This window comes from Meleagris gallopavo, chromosome 9 (assembly GCF_905368555.1).
Source record: "Meleagris gallopavo chromosome 9, MGAL_WU_HG_1.1, whole genome shotgun sequence".
Classification (NCBI taxonomy): Eukaryota; Metazoa; Chordata; class Aves; order Galliformes; family Phasianidae; genus Meleagris; species Meleagris gallopavo.
This window is the reverse complement of record NC_139412.1, coordinates 13,213,825-13,233,096: the sequence shown is the minus strand read 5'-3', so window position 1 is coordinate 13,233,096 and position 19,272 is coordinate 13,213,825. Positions and strand designations below refer to the sequence as shown.

The following is a 19,272-nucleotide window of genomic DNA, read 5'->3' as shown; positions in this document are numbered from 1 at the left end:
GCCGGCTGTTCATGAGTACACCAAGGTCCCTTTCCATCAGGCAGCTTTCCAGCCACTCCTCCCCAAGACTGTAGGGCTGCCTGGGGCTGTTGTGATCAAAATGCAGGAATCAACACCTGGCCCTATTAAGACTCATACAGTTTACCTTGGCCCCCTCAATCTTTCCAGCCCTTTCTGAAGACATGCATCACATTTGCCAGCCTCCAGTTCACCAGGACATCCCCGGTTAGCCAGGACTGTTGAAGGATGATAGAGAGTAGCTTGGCAACCACATCCGCCAACTCCCTCAGCATTCTAGGGTGCAATCCATCTGGCCCCATGGACTTGTGAGTGTCCAGCTTTCAGAGCAGGTCCAAAACCATCTCATCATAGATCATGCAGGGCTTATTCTGTTCCCCATCCCTATCTTCCAGTGCAAGGGGCTGTGTGCCCAGGAAGCAAACAGTCTTACTATTAAAGACTGAGGCAAAGAAGGCATTAAGTACCTCAAGTCTTATCCCGATCTCACAGCCCGTATAAAAACTCAATATAAAATAGCTCAAGAAACTATGAATATGGTAATTTTACAGCATTTTTCACCAGCTGCTTAAATTTGTTAAGAACGAAAGATTCATATCATCCCCAGCAGTTAACAATTACAGATGAGAAACTGAGTCACAAACAAACTCAGTGGTGAAGCTGGGAACAAACCTCGTGTTCTTGACTCATCACCTTAATCGTAGGCTATTTTTCTACTCAAGATCCAGTGGGCCAGAAGAACGATGTATACTAAGGTCCAGAAATTTATATGTGCATGTGCTCACAGAATGGAAAGAGATGACAGAACATTTCAGATCTCACTGAACACTGCAGGCTGTCATTATGTCTTTGTGTTTAATAATGAGTCCAGCTTCTAGTAGCCTTAAACACAATTTTGTTCTTTTAACACTGGATTGTCAGCACTTACTTGTCACTCCAGGCACCATTCCACTCTCTATTTCCCCAGGGATTCCTCAGCCTGACCATGAAGAGCTTTTCTGTGTTAAAAGAGAACGTCAGACTTTCTCCAAGGTGCAGCTTCCGAATTGCAGTCACTGAGTAGGCATGACCAGCAACGAGACCTGTCTTTGCCTCCACCTCATTGGCTCTTCCAGAGGAAGACTTCAGCACCAAAAAAGACAAAAAAGAGAACTCGTGTCATTGAAGACGTTTGACATCTACACGTTCAAGGGGCAGAACAGGGAAGGCTAATTTTCTTTAACAGAGCTGCAGGATTTCTTAGAAACTGGGTTTGCTTCTCATAGACTTCAACAAGAAGCCTGGTTACCAGCAGAGACCAGGCAGTAGACTGTCCTGCTGGATGCCTAGGTTCAGTGAAATGCAGATCTAAGCATACATGAAGTTTGCCAATTTACCAAAAAAGAACACAATTTAATTTAACATATCCAAAACAACATCTTTTAAGTACACCTAGAACCAGAAAAACAGTATCAAATACAGATGCTGGAGCTGACGTGAATGACTGGCCCTTTATAAAGTCAGTGTAGCATTGTTTTTGAGCAGCATGTAGACTGGGCAGGAGAGTGGGAAAAGTAAAGCTGTGGCAGTGCTATAATGTTGCTTCTGAGCTAGAAACAACCCAAATGGTTATGCCTCTGGATTGATCGTATGCTATCTGATGCCAGCATGGGCAGCTTTGCAATGAACTATATCCAGAATCTCACTTGTATTGGGTCATAATCCATATGCTTCAAACACTCACTCACTTGGACAGCAAGAAAGGCAAATTTGACCCAGTGCAGATTTCATGTGTAACTCACAATAGTCTAATTAAGAGCTCAATGATCAAGCAAGACTTTGCTCTGTGTGGAGAGATAGACTTACTAGAATTATGAAATGCACTGTACTATTTCCAATATTTTTAGCCATTTTAAAATTTCTCTGGTCTAAACAGACCAGTCCTTCTCCTCAGGCAAGTGTTGCACTGATACTAAAGTGTTCAGTCCCAAAGAGAAGAAATCAGAAAAAAATAAAAGGCAAAAGATAAATTTATATCAAATCAGAAAAGACAGATGCGCTTGCAAGTGTGAGACTCTCTCCCAGACCTCTTTGCCTTTCACCATCAACAGCTCCTAAAGAATCAGCATGTGTGTTACATCAAGACCGGCAGACATTTCCAAAGGGTTTGGGCTTCCTCCAGTGTAACACTTTCACTTGCATTTTTCACAACTAAAAGCAAACAAGACTCTTTCACAGCACAGGAGTCTGTATATTCTCTGCTGTTTTTATTATCCTCCAGGCCTTTCTCAACTGCTGAGCTGTCTTTCTTCTTGGGCCATTTATTTATTTATTTAGCTGAAATATTTAAACATCTGTTGTTCAAACTTCCAAACAGTGAAGATCAGAGCTATTTTTTGTAATATAAGGAAAATGATGATGTGTTTAGGTTAGCAAGGAAGCCACTCAAGGATTAAATATAACAATATAACTATCAAAAAGTGATAAATGTAGATGAGTCAAGCTAAACCAATAGGAACAGCCCCGCGTAATCAAGCTTAGAGACATCTGCATTTAATTTGACATGCAGAAATATAATGCCAGGAAGACAGGAAGGGATTACAACTGCCTTATTAATTGATTTCTAAAATACAACTCCCTAGATTTTGTCTACCCCTACAACAGATCCATGTTAGGAAACTGAACTGACTCAGCATTTGGGACCAGTGAATTCTTTCATAAACACAGTTAATAACAATTACACTGGTAAGTCTGGTCTGCCAGCCTAATGCAAGCAAACCAGACTTGTATTTTTAAATACAAATTCTGACCTCGTGACAAAGGTAAAACAAACACCAAAGACATAGAAGAATTTGTTTCTGAGCTGTTGTCTTATGCTGCTGGGAGAAATGGTTCAGGACTCCTATCCTAGCTGAGTTCTCAGGTTCAAGTTAACTTTCCACAAGCAACCAGGTGTTCGTCTTTGGTAGCATGGCACTGGTACAGGGCAGTGTGTGGCCAGGCATAGCTAGACATGTAAGATTCTCAGGCATCTCTAAACACAGCTATTTCCTATTCTCGGTAACAGCACAACAGCCATGACATTCATGCAAGTTTCAGAATGAATCAGCACTTGAGGGTCCATTTAGTACTCACGCTACAGACTGACATTGGAAATGAAATATGAGCTTTGCTTTACAGATGGGGAAAATCTCTAAACACAGCTATTTCCTGCTATTCTAGGTAATTGCACAACAGCCATGACATTCATGCAAGTTTCAGAATGAATCAGCACTTGAGGGTCCATTTGGCACTCACACTACAGACAGACATTGGAAATGGAATGCAACCTTTGCTTTACAGATGTGGAAATTCAGGCAGATCTTGGCCTTTCATCCCAACTCCAGTGTTACACTAGCAAGATGATTGTATCTTCACAGCCAGAGTCGAGAAGACTCAGCGACTTAGTGCTGAGAGAACAGTTTACTGTAAATTGGGCGTCCTGGTGGACGACAGGTTGGCCATGAGCCAGCAGTGTGCCCTGGTGGCCAAAAAGGCCAATGGCATTCTGGGGTGCATTAAAAAGAGCGTGTCCAGCAGGTCGAGAGAGGTGATCCTCCCCCTCTACTCTGCCCTGGTAAGGCCTCATCTGGAGTACTGTGTCCAGTTCTGGGCTCCCCAGTACAAAAAAGACAGGGATCTCTTGGAAAGAGTCCAGCGGAGGGCCACAAAGATGGTGAAGGGCCTGGAGCATCTCCCCTATGAAGAAAGGCTAAGTGAACTGGGTCTGTTTAGCCTTGAGAAAGGAAGACTGAGAGGGAACCTGATCCAGGTCTATAAATATCTAAGATGTGGGGGGCAGAGTGACGAGGCCAGACTCTTTTCTGCAGTGTGTGGAGACAGGACAAGGGAAAATGGCCAGAAACTGCAGCATAGAAAATTCTGCACAAATGTGCGCAAGAACCTCTTTAGGTGAGTGTGATGGAACACTGGAACAGGCTGCCCAGGGAGGTTGTGCAGTCTCCTTCTCTGGAGATATTCAAGACCCACCTGGACACCTACTTGTGCGACCTGGTGTAGGGAACCTGCTTTGGCAGGGGGGTTGGACTCAATGATCTCTGGAGGTCCCTTCCAACCCCTACAGTTCTGTGATTCTGTGAAATGAATTCCCCTAAGTGGTAAAGAAATGGAATGCTGCCAACTGACCTGTAAATTAGGGCAATCTAGGTGCATTAACCTTGGGTCAATGCACAACTATGACCATTGACAAACAATGGTATTTCAGATCCAGAGTAAAGTGGCCAACAGCACAAACTGCTTTGTGATTCTATTTGGTGACTCCCAGAATTGTATTTGGATGAGAGCACTGGCAACTTGATAGCTTTTTCCAAAGCATACAAATGAAGGTCACACAGAACATACTTTTATCTAGTAGTAACATTTTTTCCAGGTAAGAAAGTTCATTAAAATAAATTCCAAAAATCCAGCTCGCCATACATACCGCGATAAAACAGCTGATCAACCCGCCTCTTTTATGCACTTTCAGCAAATCTTCAAACAGCTTCATCTGCTCTGAAATAGTCTCACTGTATTTTCCCTGTACCAAATCAATAGATTCTGCCACTGCTCCAGTAAAATCCACTATTGCATCTGCAGCACTGCCTCCATCCAGGGCTTCATAAGATCCAGCCAACCTTGAGGTAACATAGAACATTTAAATTAATTTTATTCTGTGCTTTTAGAAGTGCTCTACTTTGGATGGATTTAGATAATGTATTTGTGGCACACCAGGGAAAACAAAACTAAGCAAAACTGCAGATAAAACCTTGCTAAGAAAGGAGTGGAAAGGTCTTTAAGGTTTTGGGCTGCTAAAGTAAGGTGCATTGAAGTTTTCAACCTCTTAGGTTCTCTACTGGGAGCAAACCTAAAATCCTTGAAAGTGTGATAAGACTAAGAGAGAAAATAAGCAGATAGAAGGGACAGTACTGAGGTCTAAAAGGACAATGAACTGGCTCATACTTTGCATAAGCCTTCTCCAATAATGCGCTCCAGAATTCATTTTCCACATTGGAATGGCAGTAGATCAATGTCCCATCAATTGTTGGCAGCAGATCATCAATAACCACCTCCGTCCATATTCCAAAGCACCAAAAACGGAAACGGAAAATTCCAGCATATTTCTCTGGTGTTTTAGGGTCCCATTCTTGTTCTTGAAAGTCTGGAATCACCTAAGAAACAATGTAAGGGAAAGTTTACTAAATCATTATGTTAAGATTTATTCAGAGAGCTGAGTGCCCTGAAGCACGCACTGGGCTGGTATTCAGTTTCATCAGCAGCTGACCTCAAATAGATGAAGCAGTGAAAAAGATGTAATTTTGTGCAAAGATAGCCTATCTTAAAGATACTATTAGAAAAGTAATATTTGAATAGATTTGCAGAGAATGACCATTGCTTTGCTGCATCTTTTCTTTGGTGTTCAATTTAACCATGCAGTAGGGAGGTCTCATAACTGAAAAAAAATGAACTTTTAATGAAAGGAAGGATTTAAATGCACCAACATTCGCCATTCATCCAAGTCATATTAGCCTCTTCATGCAGCAAGTACACTGGTCACCTACCTGCTGCCAGAGCGTCTTCCTCAGTGCCAAACAGGAGCATGCAGCCACAAACCAGCAGTTCCCCAGGCTGCCTTGATTCAAGTCATGAGAGCTGATTCCATTCACAAACAGATAAGGGTCTTGACAGAGATCCTAACAATGCAAATCAGAGATTACTGGGGATGATCACAGCTCTCCCTCTCCACACATGTTCCACACATTCACATGTGCTGTTCTCCCTGCCAAAACACCAAGTTTCCAAGTTTCTGTAACAGGAAACTCAAAAGCATTCTGACACGGAGTACATTTACAAGTCAGGGTATATGGGATTATTAAACCTTTAATGTGTAGACTATATAGGCTTATCTAAAGGTCAGAATTCAGCCAGTTGCTTTTTGGCTTTTTTTTTTTTTGGGCCAGTGTTCCTATTTCTTCTCTCAGTTGCAGTAATCTTTAAGAACTAGAATGCATTCAGTTATTTGACATTAGGGCAAGCTGATGAGCAGCTGAAAATAAGTGAAAGGAGAAGAAGGAAGCATTATAGAGAAAGGTTCTGACCAAAAAAATAGAATAAAATAAAATAAAAATCAAGAAAAGTAGCAGGAAATGCTGCTGCTGACACCAGGAAAGCTTATTCTCTGTCATTGCCAGTCCCTTGGCTGTCATCCTGGCAATCCTCCTCTGCAGACAGCATGAGCTGCTGCAGTGACGCCTCCACCCAGCACTGAAAAACGTAGAAAATACATCTTTGAAATGTACCTTACAGTTTCTGGGTCTCCTTTCTCTCGTTGATTTGGCTCTTATTTGAACCACTTTGCCTCCTCTCCCATTGCTTTCCTGTCCCCATTTCTATTTACAGGTAGATTGTCACCAAAGCATAGTTGACTCCTGCTGTAATCTCTCCCCGCTCCTCCATAGCTTTCCCTTTCCTGTGCCTTTCTCAAGGGGAGCAATGACAGCCTCCAGACCAAGGAACACTTCTAAGTATCATCAAACAGGAAAGCTACAAGGGTGCCTTTTGCAGTAATATTGTCTTGATAACTCTTGGTAAAAGGGGTTCTTCTAAACTGATACACATAAGGCCTCACAGTTTCAGACTGGGCCAAGTAAAACTTCAGAAAACAGCCAATCTTAACATCCCATAATTGATACAGATCCAGCTCTAAGATTGCTCATGATGCTCTCCATCTGAATCACTGCTTGTCCTGACCACTTGAGAAGATGGAAAAGCAGTAAGAAATTCTGTTCTTTCACAGTATAAGAACAACCCTAAATTTCAACACTGTTGGAAGGAAATTATCTCATACTTTGGCACTAGAAATGCAGAAAAAATAACTAATCTCACCTCAATATTGTAGAAGACTCCACACTTACTGCAATCTCTCCAGTTTGTTACTAGCAGTAGAATTAGGAGCTGTGCTCCTCACCTGTTGAGGTCTCACGGTCCTTTGATAATTACAGACGATTATCCCAAAATATAAGGCATGTCAAAACTTCTCAGCTTTCCCTTTGATGGGACTGTGACAAAACAATGGCATCTGAACTTATTTTTTGAGAACAAAAGGAACGTCAGTGCTGAGCTGAAAGCCTGTTTTCCTGAAGAGGTTAGCAGATGGCAGCCTGTGGTGGCTCACTGCACGCAGTGCATGAAGCTGATGCTGTTTTCTCTAAGAATGTGTGTCTCTGTTTCTTGGGGTTTTTTTTTTTTTCCTGTATGAGGCGTTTCTTATTAAATAACAGTTGGTAAAAATTTTAAATGCCTCCTGGGCATGACTGATCATTATATGGCATTGTTGTTCTGCCAGTGGGTCTTAAAAGTAGTTTCAGTCAGAGACAGTTTCAAAGCTTATTAACAAATCTTGCTAAAAAATTTGAATAACAAAATCATGGGTATGATGAAATCTGACCATGAACAGAAAGGACAGGTTTGTTCACCTGCCTTGACGCTGATATGGAATGGTAATTTCAGCTGATGTAAAGAAGCAGTTTCCTGCTGCAGAGGTTGATACCGGTTGACAGTTGGCCTTCACTTCATGGTGGGAGTAAAAATTTCAAATTCATCATGGGTAGAGTCAAGTTTTATATCCAATTCATATTTATGTCTGGTAATGATGATTTCTAGTTTGTTTTCCCTTTCAAAATGTTATTTTATTATAATAAACAAGGGATAAATTGATCCCTCCAGGATTAACATGTTCAAACTTTGCTTTCAATATAGGAAGCCAAAGCTTTCATCAGTTTTGCAAGAAATTAAGCACTACCATGTATTACAAATACCTTATTTGGTTTTCTTTGCCAAAAATAACCACATTAAACTATCTCTTTTTCTAATGGAAATATGCCTCATGTCTTACATAGTCCTCAGATTAAAAACAGAGAGCAGTAAGCATTGAATGCCAGACATATGGGTGAGATTAGCGTGCACAGACCACTGCAGACCAAAGTAAACAGGGAACAGCAGAACTTAGAGACAGCGCCTCACCATTTCCACCACAGTCCTTACATTCTACATCCTGCTTGGTAAAGACATGATTCTTAAACCGCAAAGAAGACCTGGACATCTGAGACTAACACTTGAAAGAAAATGACATTTGCCTCAGCTTCTCCTGGCATAAATCATATATATTACAATAGCTGCTGTGATAGCTGTCACTGTGTGACTTAGGTGAGATGCACAGTAATAGTCAGCTGTCAGCTGAATGCTTCCACTATTTATGCAACATTGCACATTCTAAAGAGTACTTTTGAGAAGAATTAGCTCTCTAAGACACAATTCCCTCAACAGAGTAAGAAATATGGTACTTCTATATTGCTCTCCACTGCTTGTGAGGATCTCAAAGCACTTTTGGTTGCCCCAAGCAACCAGACTTTCATCTATATACAAAAAAAAAAATTATTCATGTCAATTCCAGTTTTTGTTGCACCACATGGGCTCCAACTATCCAACATCCACCACTATGCAGCCTATATCACTGGTGAAATGTAGTAGCCAAGCCCACATATAAAACACCAAACAAGGCCTTGCAGAACACATAGCTCTTGCTTACTAAAGATGGGGTGCCATTTTTCTGTCTTTTTCACCTCAGTTTCACATATTTGGGCTGTATTCAGAGTCATCCATCCTCTGATCTTTTCCTATGAACTTGCTGCCTAGGTCATTCCTTCTCCCTAACTTAGCCATGAAGTTACTTAACACAGAAGCACTGTACTTGTTTGCGTTAATCAAGTGATGCTGAATTTCATTCTGTTTATTTCACACTATTTTACCAAGACATCAAGATAAGTTTATGTTCCAAATCCTGTTGACAGGCTTGTGAATCTAGATCAGTCTGTGTCCTATAGCAGTCCAGTGCCTGCTATTCAAACAGTAATGAGCATACTGAGCAGTACCAGAACAAGTGAAATCCAAGCAGAACTCTACTGATACAGCTCCATCTTGAGAGTGCTCCAAGTGACTTATTTCATTAGCTTTGCATTCACATTGCAGAAGACTGAATTAGCTCCAATTTTCATACTTTTGTAGGACATACAAGGGCTTACAAAAGCCAAACTACATCAGATCTACTGCTTCTTTCTTAGACACAAGACTGGTCCCATCCCATGCAAGAAAGAAGTCAAGCTGGTTCAAGTGCATCTGAAACAATACCCTTTTTACAATACAACATATACTATGAAAGTTACAGTGCTTGGCACCTGCTTGGGAATGATACCTTGAGGTCTGGAATTTCATTAAGACACAAATGTTTGGACTGTAGTATAAGCACGAAAGATGGCAACTTTGTCTATAATTTATCTCTATGAAATTTCAAAACAATGTCAGCTGTGGGAGACAACAGACTCCCATTTCACTGGATCTATGAAATGGTTTGAAAACTGAATAACTTCACGCATTAAATTCATTTTGCTCTGCCTACTTTGAATCTTCAGGAATCCAGATAAAGGAAAAAGTTACCCTTAGCTCTGATGGAGCATCTGTTGGCATAAGTCCATGAACTAACTAAATAAGCCATACTGGTTATAAACATGGAGAAGGACATTCAGAGGGTAATTAATTCACAGTGTATCTTCACAGACAATAACTGAACCTGCACTGTAAAACATTACAAAAAGTCTCCTATAGATGAGAAAAGGGAAAGATCATTTTTTAATGGATTAGGGTCTGTGAATTGTCTCAGACAAAATAAAAAAAAAGATTTTGTGAAAGGGAAGAAGAAAAAAGCAGTAACAGTGTTTGCAGATAAGATTCTCAAAGGATCCAGTAGCATTTAGAGCTTACTTTCTTCAGGACCATTTAAAAAATTCACTCCTAACATAATAAAAATAATCCAACATTGCTTATACAGAGACAGGATCTTTCCTTGATGTTAACACACTGATCTGCTTGAGCCTGGTAGACCATTGCCATCATTTTTTTTAAAAGCACTTTGATTTATGTCAGAAATGATAAACTTTCCCATTTTCTTTTCTCCTGTCTTCATATCATACTAAACCAGCTCTTGCAAAGAGTGAGTTTGGAGTAGGAAAGTAAGGGAAAAGAAGTGTGAAGGGCAATTATTCCAGAATATGGAGGCACAAATTCATCTTGTCTACTGCTAACTATGAACCAGCCGTACCTGAATGGGGGTAGAAAAGAGAACATTTATTTTGAAGCTGTGTATCTTTAGAGGTAGAAGAGATTGTCTATCTCATAATAAATCCCAGATGTGCTGGGATGTTTATAGAAGTCCTTTGCCAAGACAATAGCAGTTAGCCCTAGAAAGAAAAATAATTGAGTTCAACTGTACTACATATTTCAACATACACAAAAAGCCTTTTGCAACCCTGTCCTGCCTGAGAAGACTGTTTAGGGAATGAAGAAAGAGAATTCTTGAGTTACAGACACGCACTGTGGTACAGCTCTACCCTCTTAGAGGATAGTTCTCAGAGAAACTTCCTTCAAAAGGAAACAGATCAGGTATGACCTCAACTGAAATAGCCCTTGTAAATCTACAAAAATGCAGATTTAGTCCTTCAGTTTCTGTCTGTACAGCCTGAGCTCACACTGCATAACTCTTCCGTCAACTCCATACTCATTCTCCAGCAACATCTGTTCCTGAGAGCAAGATAATGCCAATATAGCTTAGAAAGAGAAACCCACAAATACATAGGCAAGGGAAATAGTATACCAGTTTGTTCCAGCCACATGTAAAATATGTTATTTGGGGATTGGGAAATAGTTCTTCTCAACACTCCCTCCTCTTCAATAAATCTTGTTATAAAACTAACTGCATTACAAACATTTTTATCGCATTCTTCTTCTCCGTATTCAATTAGTTGTGACTAATACTCAGTAAAGGCCATGAGTTTCAGTCTTGCCCAGTCTACAGGACACATGTATTTAGGGAAGATTGGAATCAATGTTTGTGAAGGAAAAAACAAATGCTGGGCAACATGGTGTGTATTTTGGCTGCCACTAGATTTCACCTGACCCTTGGAACACTGGAGCTGCTCTCATCCAGAACACTAACAGTTGCTGGAACGGGTACAACTGATTTGCCGTAGGACTGACCTTCTCCTGAACCTCAGCAACAAAGTGTTTACTGAAGGTCCGAGTGCTCTCTGCCATTTCACTGCAGAAATAATTCAACATGTGATGAAGGACTGCCTGGTCTCCATGCATCCTCCTACAAGTATATTACAGTATCTTTTGCTGCACCATCTTACTTTGTGATGCTTTAGACCACCATGATATAGCACTGCATACTACTTAGTATTCATACTACTTAGCTTTTAGAGTAAAGCCACTTTTGTTTGAGGATAACGTTGAACTTACAAGACAACAGTCTTACTCCCTGCCTTTTTCCCTTAGCACCTTCTTCCTTCTCTACATTCAGTATTACAACCTGTATTACTTTTCGCTCATGAACAGTAACTGGAGAATCCATTCTTAGGATCAGATTCACCTCAGGAAACAGTCACATCCTCTCAGCCTCTCAGGTGTAACAAAAGCAGGAGCTCTTTCAAAGCAAGATTACAGTCATTGCCTTCTCAGCTCTCACAGTGTGAAGACTGGAAAGAGATCTCTCTATTGACAATATAAAAGAAAGGTAAATGGGTCAGAAAAGAGACATACCTTTTAACCTGTTGCTACAGAAAATGCTGACCCACTGTCTTTGATGAGGATTTCATTGAATAACTGCAGTAATACACATTAAAAAGCAGTTCCAGCTAGCTATAAGAAAAGCATCCAAAGAAGTATCCTAGGTCAAAACCCAGAATACAACTATTTTATTGGTTATTTCCCCTGCCATTAATATAATATATATAAATATAAAAATAAAACTGGTGATCTTGGATTAAAATCCCCCAAAGATTATTGTTGGTATAGTCAACATGGACACTGAGCAGGCATTCATTACTGAGATCACTTTGAATTGATTAATGTTGCCAACTGTTCTGAAAAACCTACCTTACTTCCTCCATGTTTCACTCATCAACAACTACGTTTTCTGTGGAACTTCAGACTATGCCATTCCACAGCTACTGCTAGTTTGACATAATCTAGGGAAAAGAATGTAGTTAAAGTGCCATGTTAATAGACTAAAATTTTACATATTTCAATTTCTGGAGAAACATCATTTTCTATTAAAAAAGAAATCATTTTCCAGCCACTAAGCCAATACTTTCTTGTACTGTTGAGACAGTGATGCTCCAAGAGAAGAGGTGTTGTCTTAAGGTAGTAGACCTTACTTGAGGCTGGATGATGTTCAACACTTAATATTGTAAACATAGACCTCAAAGGAGCTTTGTATGACAGGCTACCCACCAGCAGCTATAAGGACATTAGAAGTCTCAGCATTTAATAAAATCAGTCATGAGTTCAAATCTTTATTAATGACTGGAATGCGCGTGACTGCATGGGGATACACAGCATACAAGGAAGAACTCCAGACAAATCAGACTCACTACACATGAGCTGTGCACTCAGCCTGCATGTGTACCATAGCTATTTGATTGTACTGTTTAGCACATTGCAACTGCTCCAAATTGGCTGCCAATAGTCAAGGGATCTCAGAAGAACTGAGCTTCTTTTTCCACTGAAAAGGAAAGCAACGGAGGGCATTTTCAATTTTGGCAATCAGGTAGCATAAATCAGCCTAACTATTCCTGCAAAGGGCAACCTACCAAACGCTGGGAACGGCTCTGCATTAAATATACAAGTAAAAAAGGGAAGACCAAGTTCAGAGGCAGTCAGTTTAGAATAACTGTCTGATATCCCTTCCAGGCATAAGTGAAGTGGCTGAGGTCAGACCTGGGCTGTAAGACTAGTCTTGGTTCATCAGTCTAAAAGGTCACCCATCGTTTTGCTGTGCGTTCTTAGTGCTTCCTCAAAACATGTTTTTCAGTCAAGTTCGTCAACTAGTTTCCTAATAGGGGAAATAAAAACAATGAGAAAAGAAAGTTGGAAAACTTCAACAATTTTTTTACGACGCTGAAATATTCAGCACTGGACCAGTGCAGAAACAAGAATTCCCAGGTCTGTACGCCTGACTGCTCGTCTCTGGCAGCAGCTATTTTCTTTGCCTGATAATAAGCACCATTAACAAGCTCAGGGGCCAAGACCTTTCTGGGTTTGTCCAGTCTGACCTAATGCTGAGCCTCAAGGGACTGGTAATGGATGTAGACTGAACTCTTGATCACTGTTTTTATAAGGAAGAGAATATGCTATTTACAAAACAGTATTGGATTTCAGTAGATTTCAGCAAAATCACTGTTTTATGTTATCACATGGTGAATGGGCATTGTGTAGCAAAAACAGTCAGGCAACATAAGAAGCGTTGTCTGAAATGAACATTCAGATAAAGATGGAAATGTTAGTTTATACTTGAAAGGGGATATTTCTTCTTTATCCAATGGCACAGACATTAGTGGTTAACAAGCTCAAATCTAAACCACATCAAAAAGCAGAAATCTCTTAAGCAACAAGCTCCTCCTCTCCTTGTTCCCCTCCCAACAAGGCTTGACATCAGCCTAGATACCAGTATCTACTGATTGTGACAGTTACCTCTGATACTTTATGAAAATAAAAATCCTTCATCCTCTTCTCCCAGTGTTGATGTTCCTAATCTCTCATCTTTGCCAGACAGCACCTTGAAGTATTCTTCCCCACTTTGCTCTAAGTTTTATAATGCCTGGGATAACAGTGCATGAAGCAGCCATTGCAACCCCTAGATACAGAGTTATAATAGATGCCATGCCATTCTGTACTGCATGTTTGATTTGTGTCATGAAAATAACAGTAAAGTTGAATGTGGAATTCTGGTCATAAGACACAAGTTTCTTCAAATATTAGGTGACTTTCAAATTTTAGATTTTGAAATTAATACTTTTTAAAATACCAATTATGCTTTTGCTAGAAAAAAAAAAATCGCACTTCTCTGAGCTTATGCAAGTCAGAGCCAGAGGAGTCTCTGTTTTGACAGGACACGTACAGAGATGTGCCTGATTCTGTGCAGAGAACCACGCTTAGTGCCATCAGGACATCTGATCACTCATCTTCAGGAAAGAAGAGTCTTCCCACCAGGTTATTGACCTTTCTGGTATACGTCTCGCTCCTTTCATTGCCAGACCAGGCATTGCTGCAGCCAGGAGAGCAGCACCAGCTCTTGGTGCTGTAAAGAAACCACCAAATATCAGGGCAGCCAAGTGTTTCTAGGCAAGCATACATATCAGCACCCATTAGAGTGGTAAGAAACATCACCAGTGTTACTGATTCACAGTCAAAGGGCATAACACAAAAAGTTGCTTAGGAATAAAACAAATAGACCAGTGGAGAAAGAGAACCCAAAATATGAGATGCCTGATATGAGATGCCTGCTGGTCTGACAATCTGTGCAACAAACTACCTTTACATTTTAAAAGAACCTCAGTTCTTGACAAAGAGTTCAGATTCTAAGCTATAAAAAACGCTGCCTCAAAAATGAGGTTGCAGTATTCATTTTACTTCTGAACGCTAAAAGTATTTTTATGACACAGATAGACTGACCAACATTGATCATCTTTATAAATTCACAGAAACTACAGAAAGGATCATATTTACGCATCTTTAAAAGAAACAGCAGCTTACATTCCTAAAACATCTTTTAAAATCTTATCGTGTTTATTTAACAGGAAAGTTATCAGCACAGAGATAAGTCTCTTGAGTTCTGAAACTTACGAAGCTAGAAGAATACCAACAGTGATTTTTAAAGTAAGATATATAAGCAAAGACATAGTTGCCTCACTTGCCAGCTGATCAAGTATGTGCTTTGCCTTCTATGTAGGCTATTTTTATTTTACCTACAACTTGTTGCTCTTAAAGTACTGAAATGAATGCATTTTGAGGAAGTCCCTTTGCCTCCAATTCTGTCAGAATTTTGGAAAGTTTTTGGAAATTTTAAGAACAATAACAAGTGCTATAATGTAAAATTCTTCAGGGTAATTGTGTGACTAATTTGCCACTTCTGCAGCTGATGATGCCAAATGATTGCCAGTATTACCTTGATATCCATAAATTCACTTTAATTCACTCTTTAGTCAGGTAGCCTCCTTTTTCATTCACCCACCTTCATTATGTTCTCACACTTGCTTTTCTTCCCCATCTTCTGCTATCAACTCAACATGTTCCACAAGGAATCAGTAAGAAATTTACTTCATATCCCACAAACCTATTTATAAAGCTTGCTTCTGGTATCTCCCTTTCTTGTGGGCATCCCAATGACTAATAAAGGACAAGCCTTTCCCCAGGGTAACCTGCTCCCATTCAATTTCTTGGTGTGATTAGTTTCATTAAGACACCCAATTACCAAAGTGGATTGAAACTTCTCAATAGGAAGGCACTGCTGGGAGAAGAGGGGAACAGATACCCACTTGGATACAACATAACTGTAATTGTACTTCTTCTGTGAGAAGAAAGGCCGAAGGAACAAATACCTTGATGGCAAAAGACATTAGCCTGTCTTGTAGATCACAGCATCCTCTAAATAAGATCAAAATTACTTGGCTGCTCAGTTTTAAGGCTGGAGATACACCATCTTACTTCTGTGATCAGTCTGGGAGCATTCTACATACTTTGATGCCAAACACAATTGATTCCAACTTCACCATCACCGTCAAGGTGTTTCCTATCATGAACCAAGACTTTTTTTTTTTTTTTTTGTATGGAAACCAGAAAGACTGGAGCAGATTCAGTCAGACATGAATGAATGCAGGCCTTCAGCTCACCAGGAGCAGTCAGTCAGGTTTGTTTTTTTTGATTGTTTGTTTTTTAAAGAGTGTTTACTCATTTATGATCTTCTCCCTGTTGAACTACAACCAGTTTTATCTTTGTTTAAAATATTTACATCTTTAAGAGAGCTCTTGTTAGGAAAAACATAGCAAGAAACTTTTTTTTTTTCTAATTTATATCACACTGTTTCTCCACATAGCACGTTCACTGTATTTATCAATCTTATTTTTTATTTCCCCACTTGTTAAAGACATACTGATTTGAATTTACTACTTCATTTCAGTCAAATTCCTTCAGTGAACACTAACATTACATCCGACACCAAACTAACACAAAGAATGTTATTCAACAGTCAAAAGCAGAGAACTACAATACAGCAGACAGGAGACCTAGAATCATTTTATCACAAAATTCACTGCTAATAGACCCGCATCTTCACCAGATTTCCAATCCCTATTAAAATGATTTCAAGCCACTTTAAATAGTCCATTAAAGTGGAAGGTTCTCCATGAACATTTAGGAAGTTTTAGAGCTTGAGCTTTTCATCATCTGAGAAGACAGAAACCTCCCAAGGTCCTCTATTGTGGGAAACAGTCTGCTTACCACCTAAGAAGAGCAGTTTGAGAGGTGTTGATAACTCAAACCATGAACTAAAGTAGACATCAAATCCATCTTGACTTATGCACTGCTCCACCTCTACATGCTGGAGAACATCCCAGAACTGCTCCTCTTCTATCAGGCTGAATTTTGTTACGACATGCCAGGAAAAACATTTCACACCAAACCCCAGCAGGGACGCTGAAATCATTCTGGCACATTTGTGTCTCCAGTAATCTCACCGCTAGTGCTCAACACACAGACCACTTCCAAGAGAAAGTCATGAGTCACCTTTTAACTCTGGTCTCACACTATCAATCAGTGATTTTATTCAATCATGGTCCAACAGTCAAAGTTAGTGGAAAACCTATAGAAACATGACTCTCAAAAGGCAAAGCTAGGGGAAAGCCTGTTTTAAATGAAGTTTGACAATATTATTTTTTTCTTGCCTTACAATTTCAATATTTGCAGTGCAGCCATTATTTTCACTAGAGGATAATCATTTTTAATTTTTTTTTTTTTGCAGATTTTGGAACATCTGCAGAAGTAACTTGGAATGGCGTTCCTATCTTTTCCAAGAACACCATCCCCTCTTTGCATCTGAAGTTTTTATTCAAATGCAGAGATGCAGACCAGATTCTCAGCTGTAAATCACATTCCTTTGGCAAAGTCAGGCACATCCAACCTGCAGCCTGCACATGGTTCAGCACAGCTGACAATGCAGCCCGCTCTCCTCTCCTTGAGCACAGAATCACAGAATGCTTGAGGCTGGAAGGCACATTTGATGGTCACCTTGTCGGACACCTCTGCTCAAGTAGGGCTACCTAAGCAGGTACCTAAAGCAGGCCCAAGACCATTCCCAGATAGGTGTCTTTTGAACACCTCAGATGATGGACATTTCATATTCTGATGCACAGCAGTAGGTGACGATGGCTCCTAATCACCTGCAACAGTGACCAAAGTTTGGATCCTGACACCCACACTACAAAGTGTTTCAGTTAACTGTATCTGAAGCTTAAATGTGCAAAAGAGAAAATTCACTCAGAAGCTGGAAGATAATATTTGATCTTAACAGATACAGTCTATTTTCCTGAGAGGGAAAACTTCCTTCCTGCAAACTCAAAAAAAGCAAGTTCTGAATGTTTTAGCCCTTGTGATTAAATTAGAAACAATGCCACATATCAGTGAGAGAGCACTTCTAAGAGATTCCCTCAGTTGTGAAGGATTTTTTCAAAGCGTCTTTTAGCATAAGAGCATACAGCTTCATATATATATATTTTAAATAGAGTTAATCTTGAAGGAAACATATTTAAATTGCAGGATAAGAGCATAAAATTCAAACTACTGTGCAAATCTAAAATATAATGGCTTAAAAAACACTCAGATGCCAGGACATTACTTGTCCTAAAGATCCTATTAAGTGTGGAAATAACATGGGGTGGGGGGGATGACACACAAAACCCCTAACATACAAAGCATTCTTTCAAATTCTCTCCTAAAGAAGCTCCACTTCAGGACGTGGATGCTTTTCACTCTTGGAGAAAGGTGTTGACAGAACAGTACCTTAATTTTCTTTGGAACTGGCATGTTTAGGCTGTAATTTTTCCTTCACAGAAGTCAGACATTTAATTCTTGGGGAAGACTAAATCAATGAACTAACAATTACTGTAAGAAGACTTATCCTATCTGAGGATTTGATCCTCAGGCTTTTTGTTTTACAGGCTCAAAATAAATTCTACCATGTCACTCTTTCCATCATCACATTGCCTCGGGACAAACAGAAGCTGACTTTGAGAGGCCAATTTTCATTTAATGACAATTGAACCAACTAAACAAAACCTGACACTTGAAAAAAAAAAAAAAACATTCAAAACCTTGGAATTGAAGTGCTTATGTTCTGGAGGTGACGCTGAGGTCATCCTGCATTTTTGCTTAGAGAAAAATACAGCAACAATGTAAGAAAGCCTCCAGTCAGAAGGAGGGAAAAATAAACTGGAAAAATTGCCAAGAGAGAAGATAACAAAACATGGGCATCTGGAGATCTGTCTGCTTGGCAAGTATGTATGTCATTTACAAATGTTTGCTCATAATTACATCCCTGGAAGACTCGGGTGAATAATACCATTGAGAAAGATGCTGCTTGTAGAACACTGCCTCTTCATCATATGTAAATAAGTGCAATACACATTGAAGATTGAATATATCTAAGGATATTGTCACAAAAAAAAGAGAAGACTACTGCCCTAGTATTTGTAAGAAGAGGAGAAGTAAGGATAGAGCTGTGTATTAGGACACCCACTGAACATACAGCTGTACAACAAGGTTTCCAGAGGAGCAAGGACAAGAATGCAGGCAGAGTGTTGCTGTGTTCCTATTTCCAGTAAGGACACGGCCAGCACAAAAAGGCACAAATAAGAACAAGGAATTTTATGAAGCTACACAAGACTGAGCCATCAAATTTATGTCACACAGGGTCCACCCAGTCAGCAGACTGCAATGAAGAGGTCAGACATGGGGAATTACTGACGGCTGAAGGCTTTCCTAATTCCTTGCTCGTCTCTTTTCATGGGTAAGCTTCATCTTATTTTCCAGGGAAAACAAAATTACGGAAAGAATATGAGTGAGCAACAGCTCCATTCTGGGAACACTTCAGCAATTCCAGAGAAGAACGCATCACAACTTTTCCAGATGAAAACATTGAAGACAGACTGTTCCGTGAGGAATGGCTTACCCAGGCAGAACGAGATGGAAACATGACAAAGAACATTATCATAATGTCTCCCATACTCAGCCCATCAGGGAACAGGCAAGATGACAGACAGCCTTATACACAGCAAGGTCAGTTTTGCTCCAGAA

General features: G+C 39.9%; 1 protein-coding gene across 1 annotated transcript in view; it reads right to left on the bottom strand.

Moving 5' to 3' along the window:
* CAPN6 (calpain 6) overlaps positions 1–19,272 on the bottom strand; it is a 58,985-nt gene that overhangs the window by 20,902 nt on the left and 18,811 nt on the right. The window contains exons 4-7 of the mRNA XM_003208443.5: positions 5,595–5,726; positions 4,996–5,204; positions 4,478–4,670; positions 947–1,140 (exon numbers count right to left, since the gene is read on the bottom strand). Coding sequence (XP_003208491.2) covers positions 947–1,140; positions 4,478–4,670; positions 4,996–5,204; positions 5,595–5,726 — 728 coding nt within the window. The remainder of the gene's footprint in view (positions 1–946; positions 1,141–4,477; positions 4,671–4,995; positions 5,205–5,594; positions 5,727–19,272) is intronic.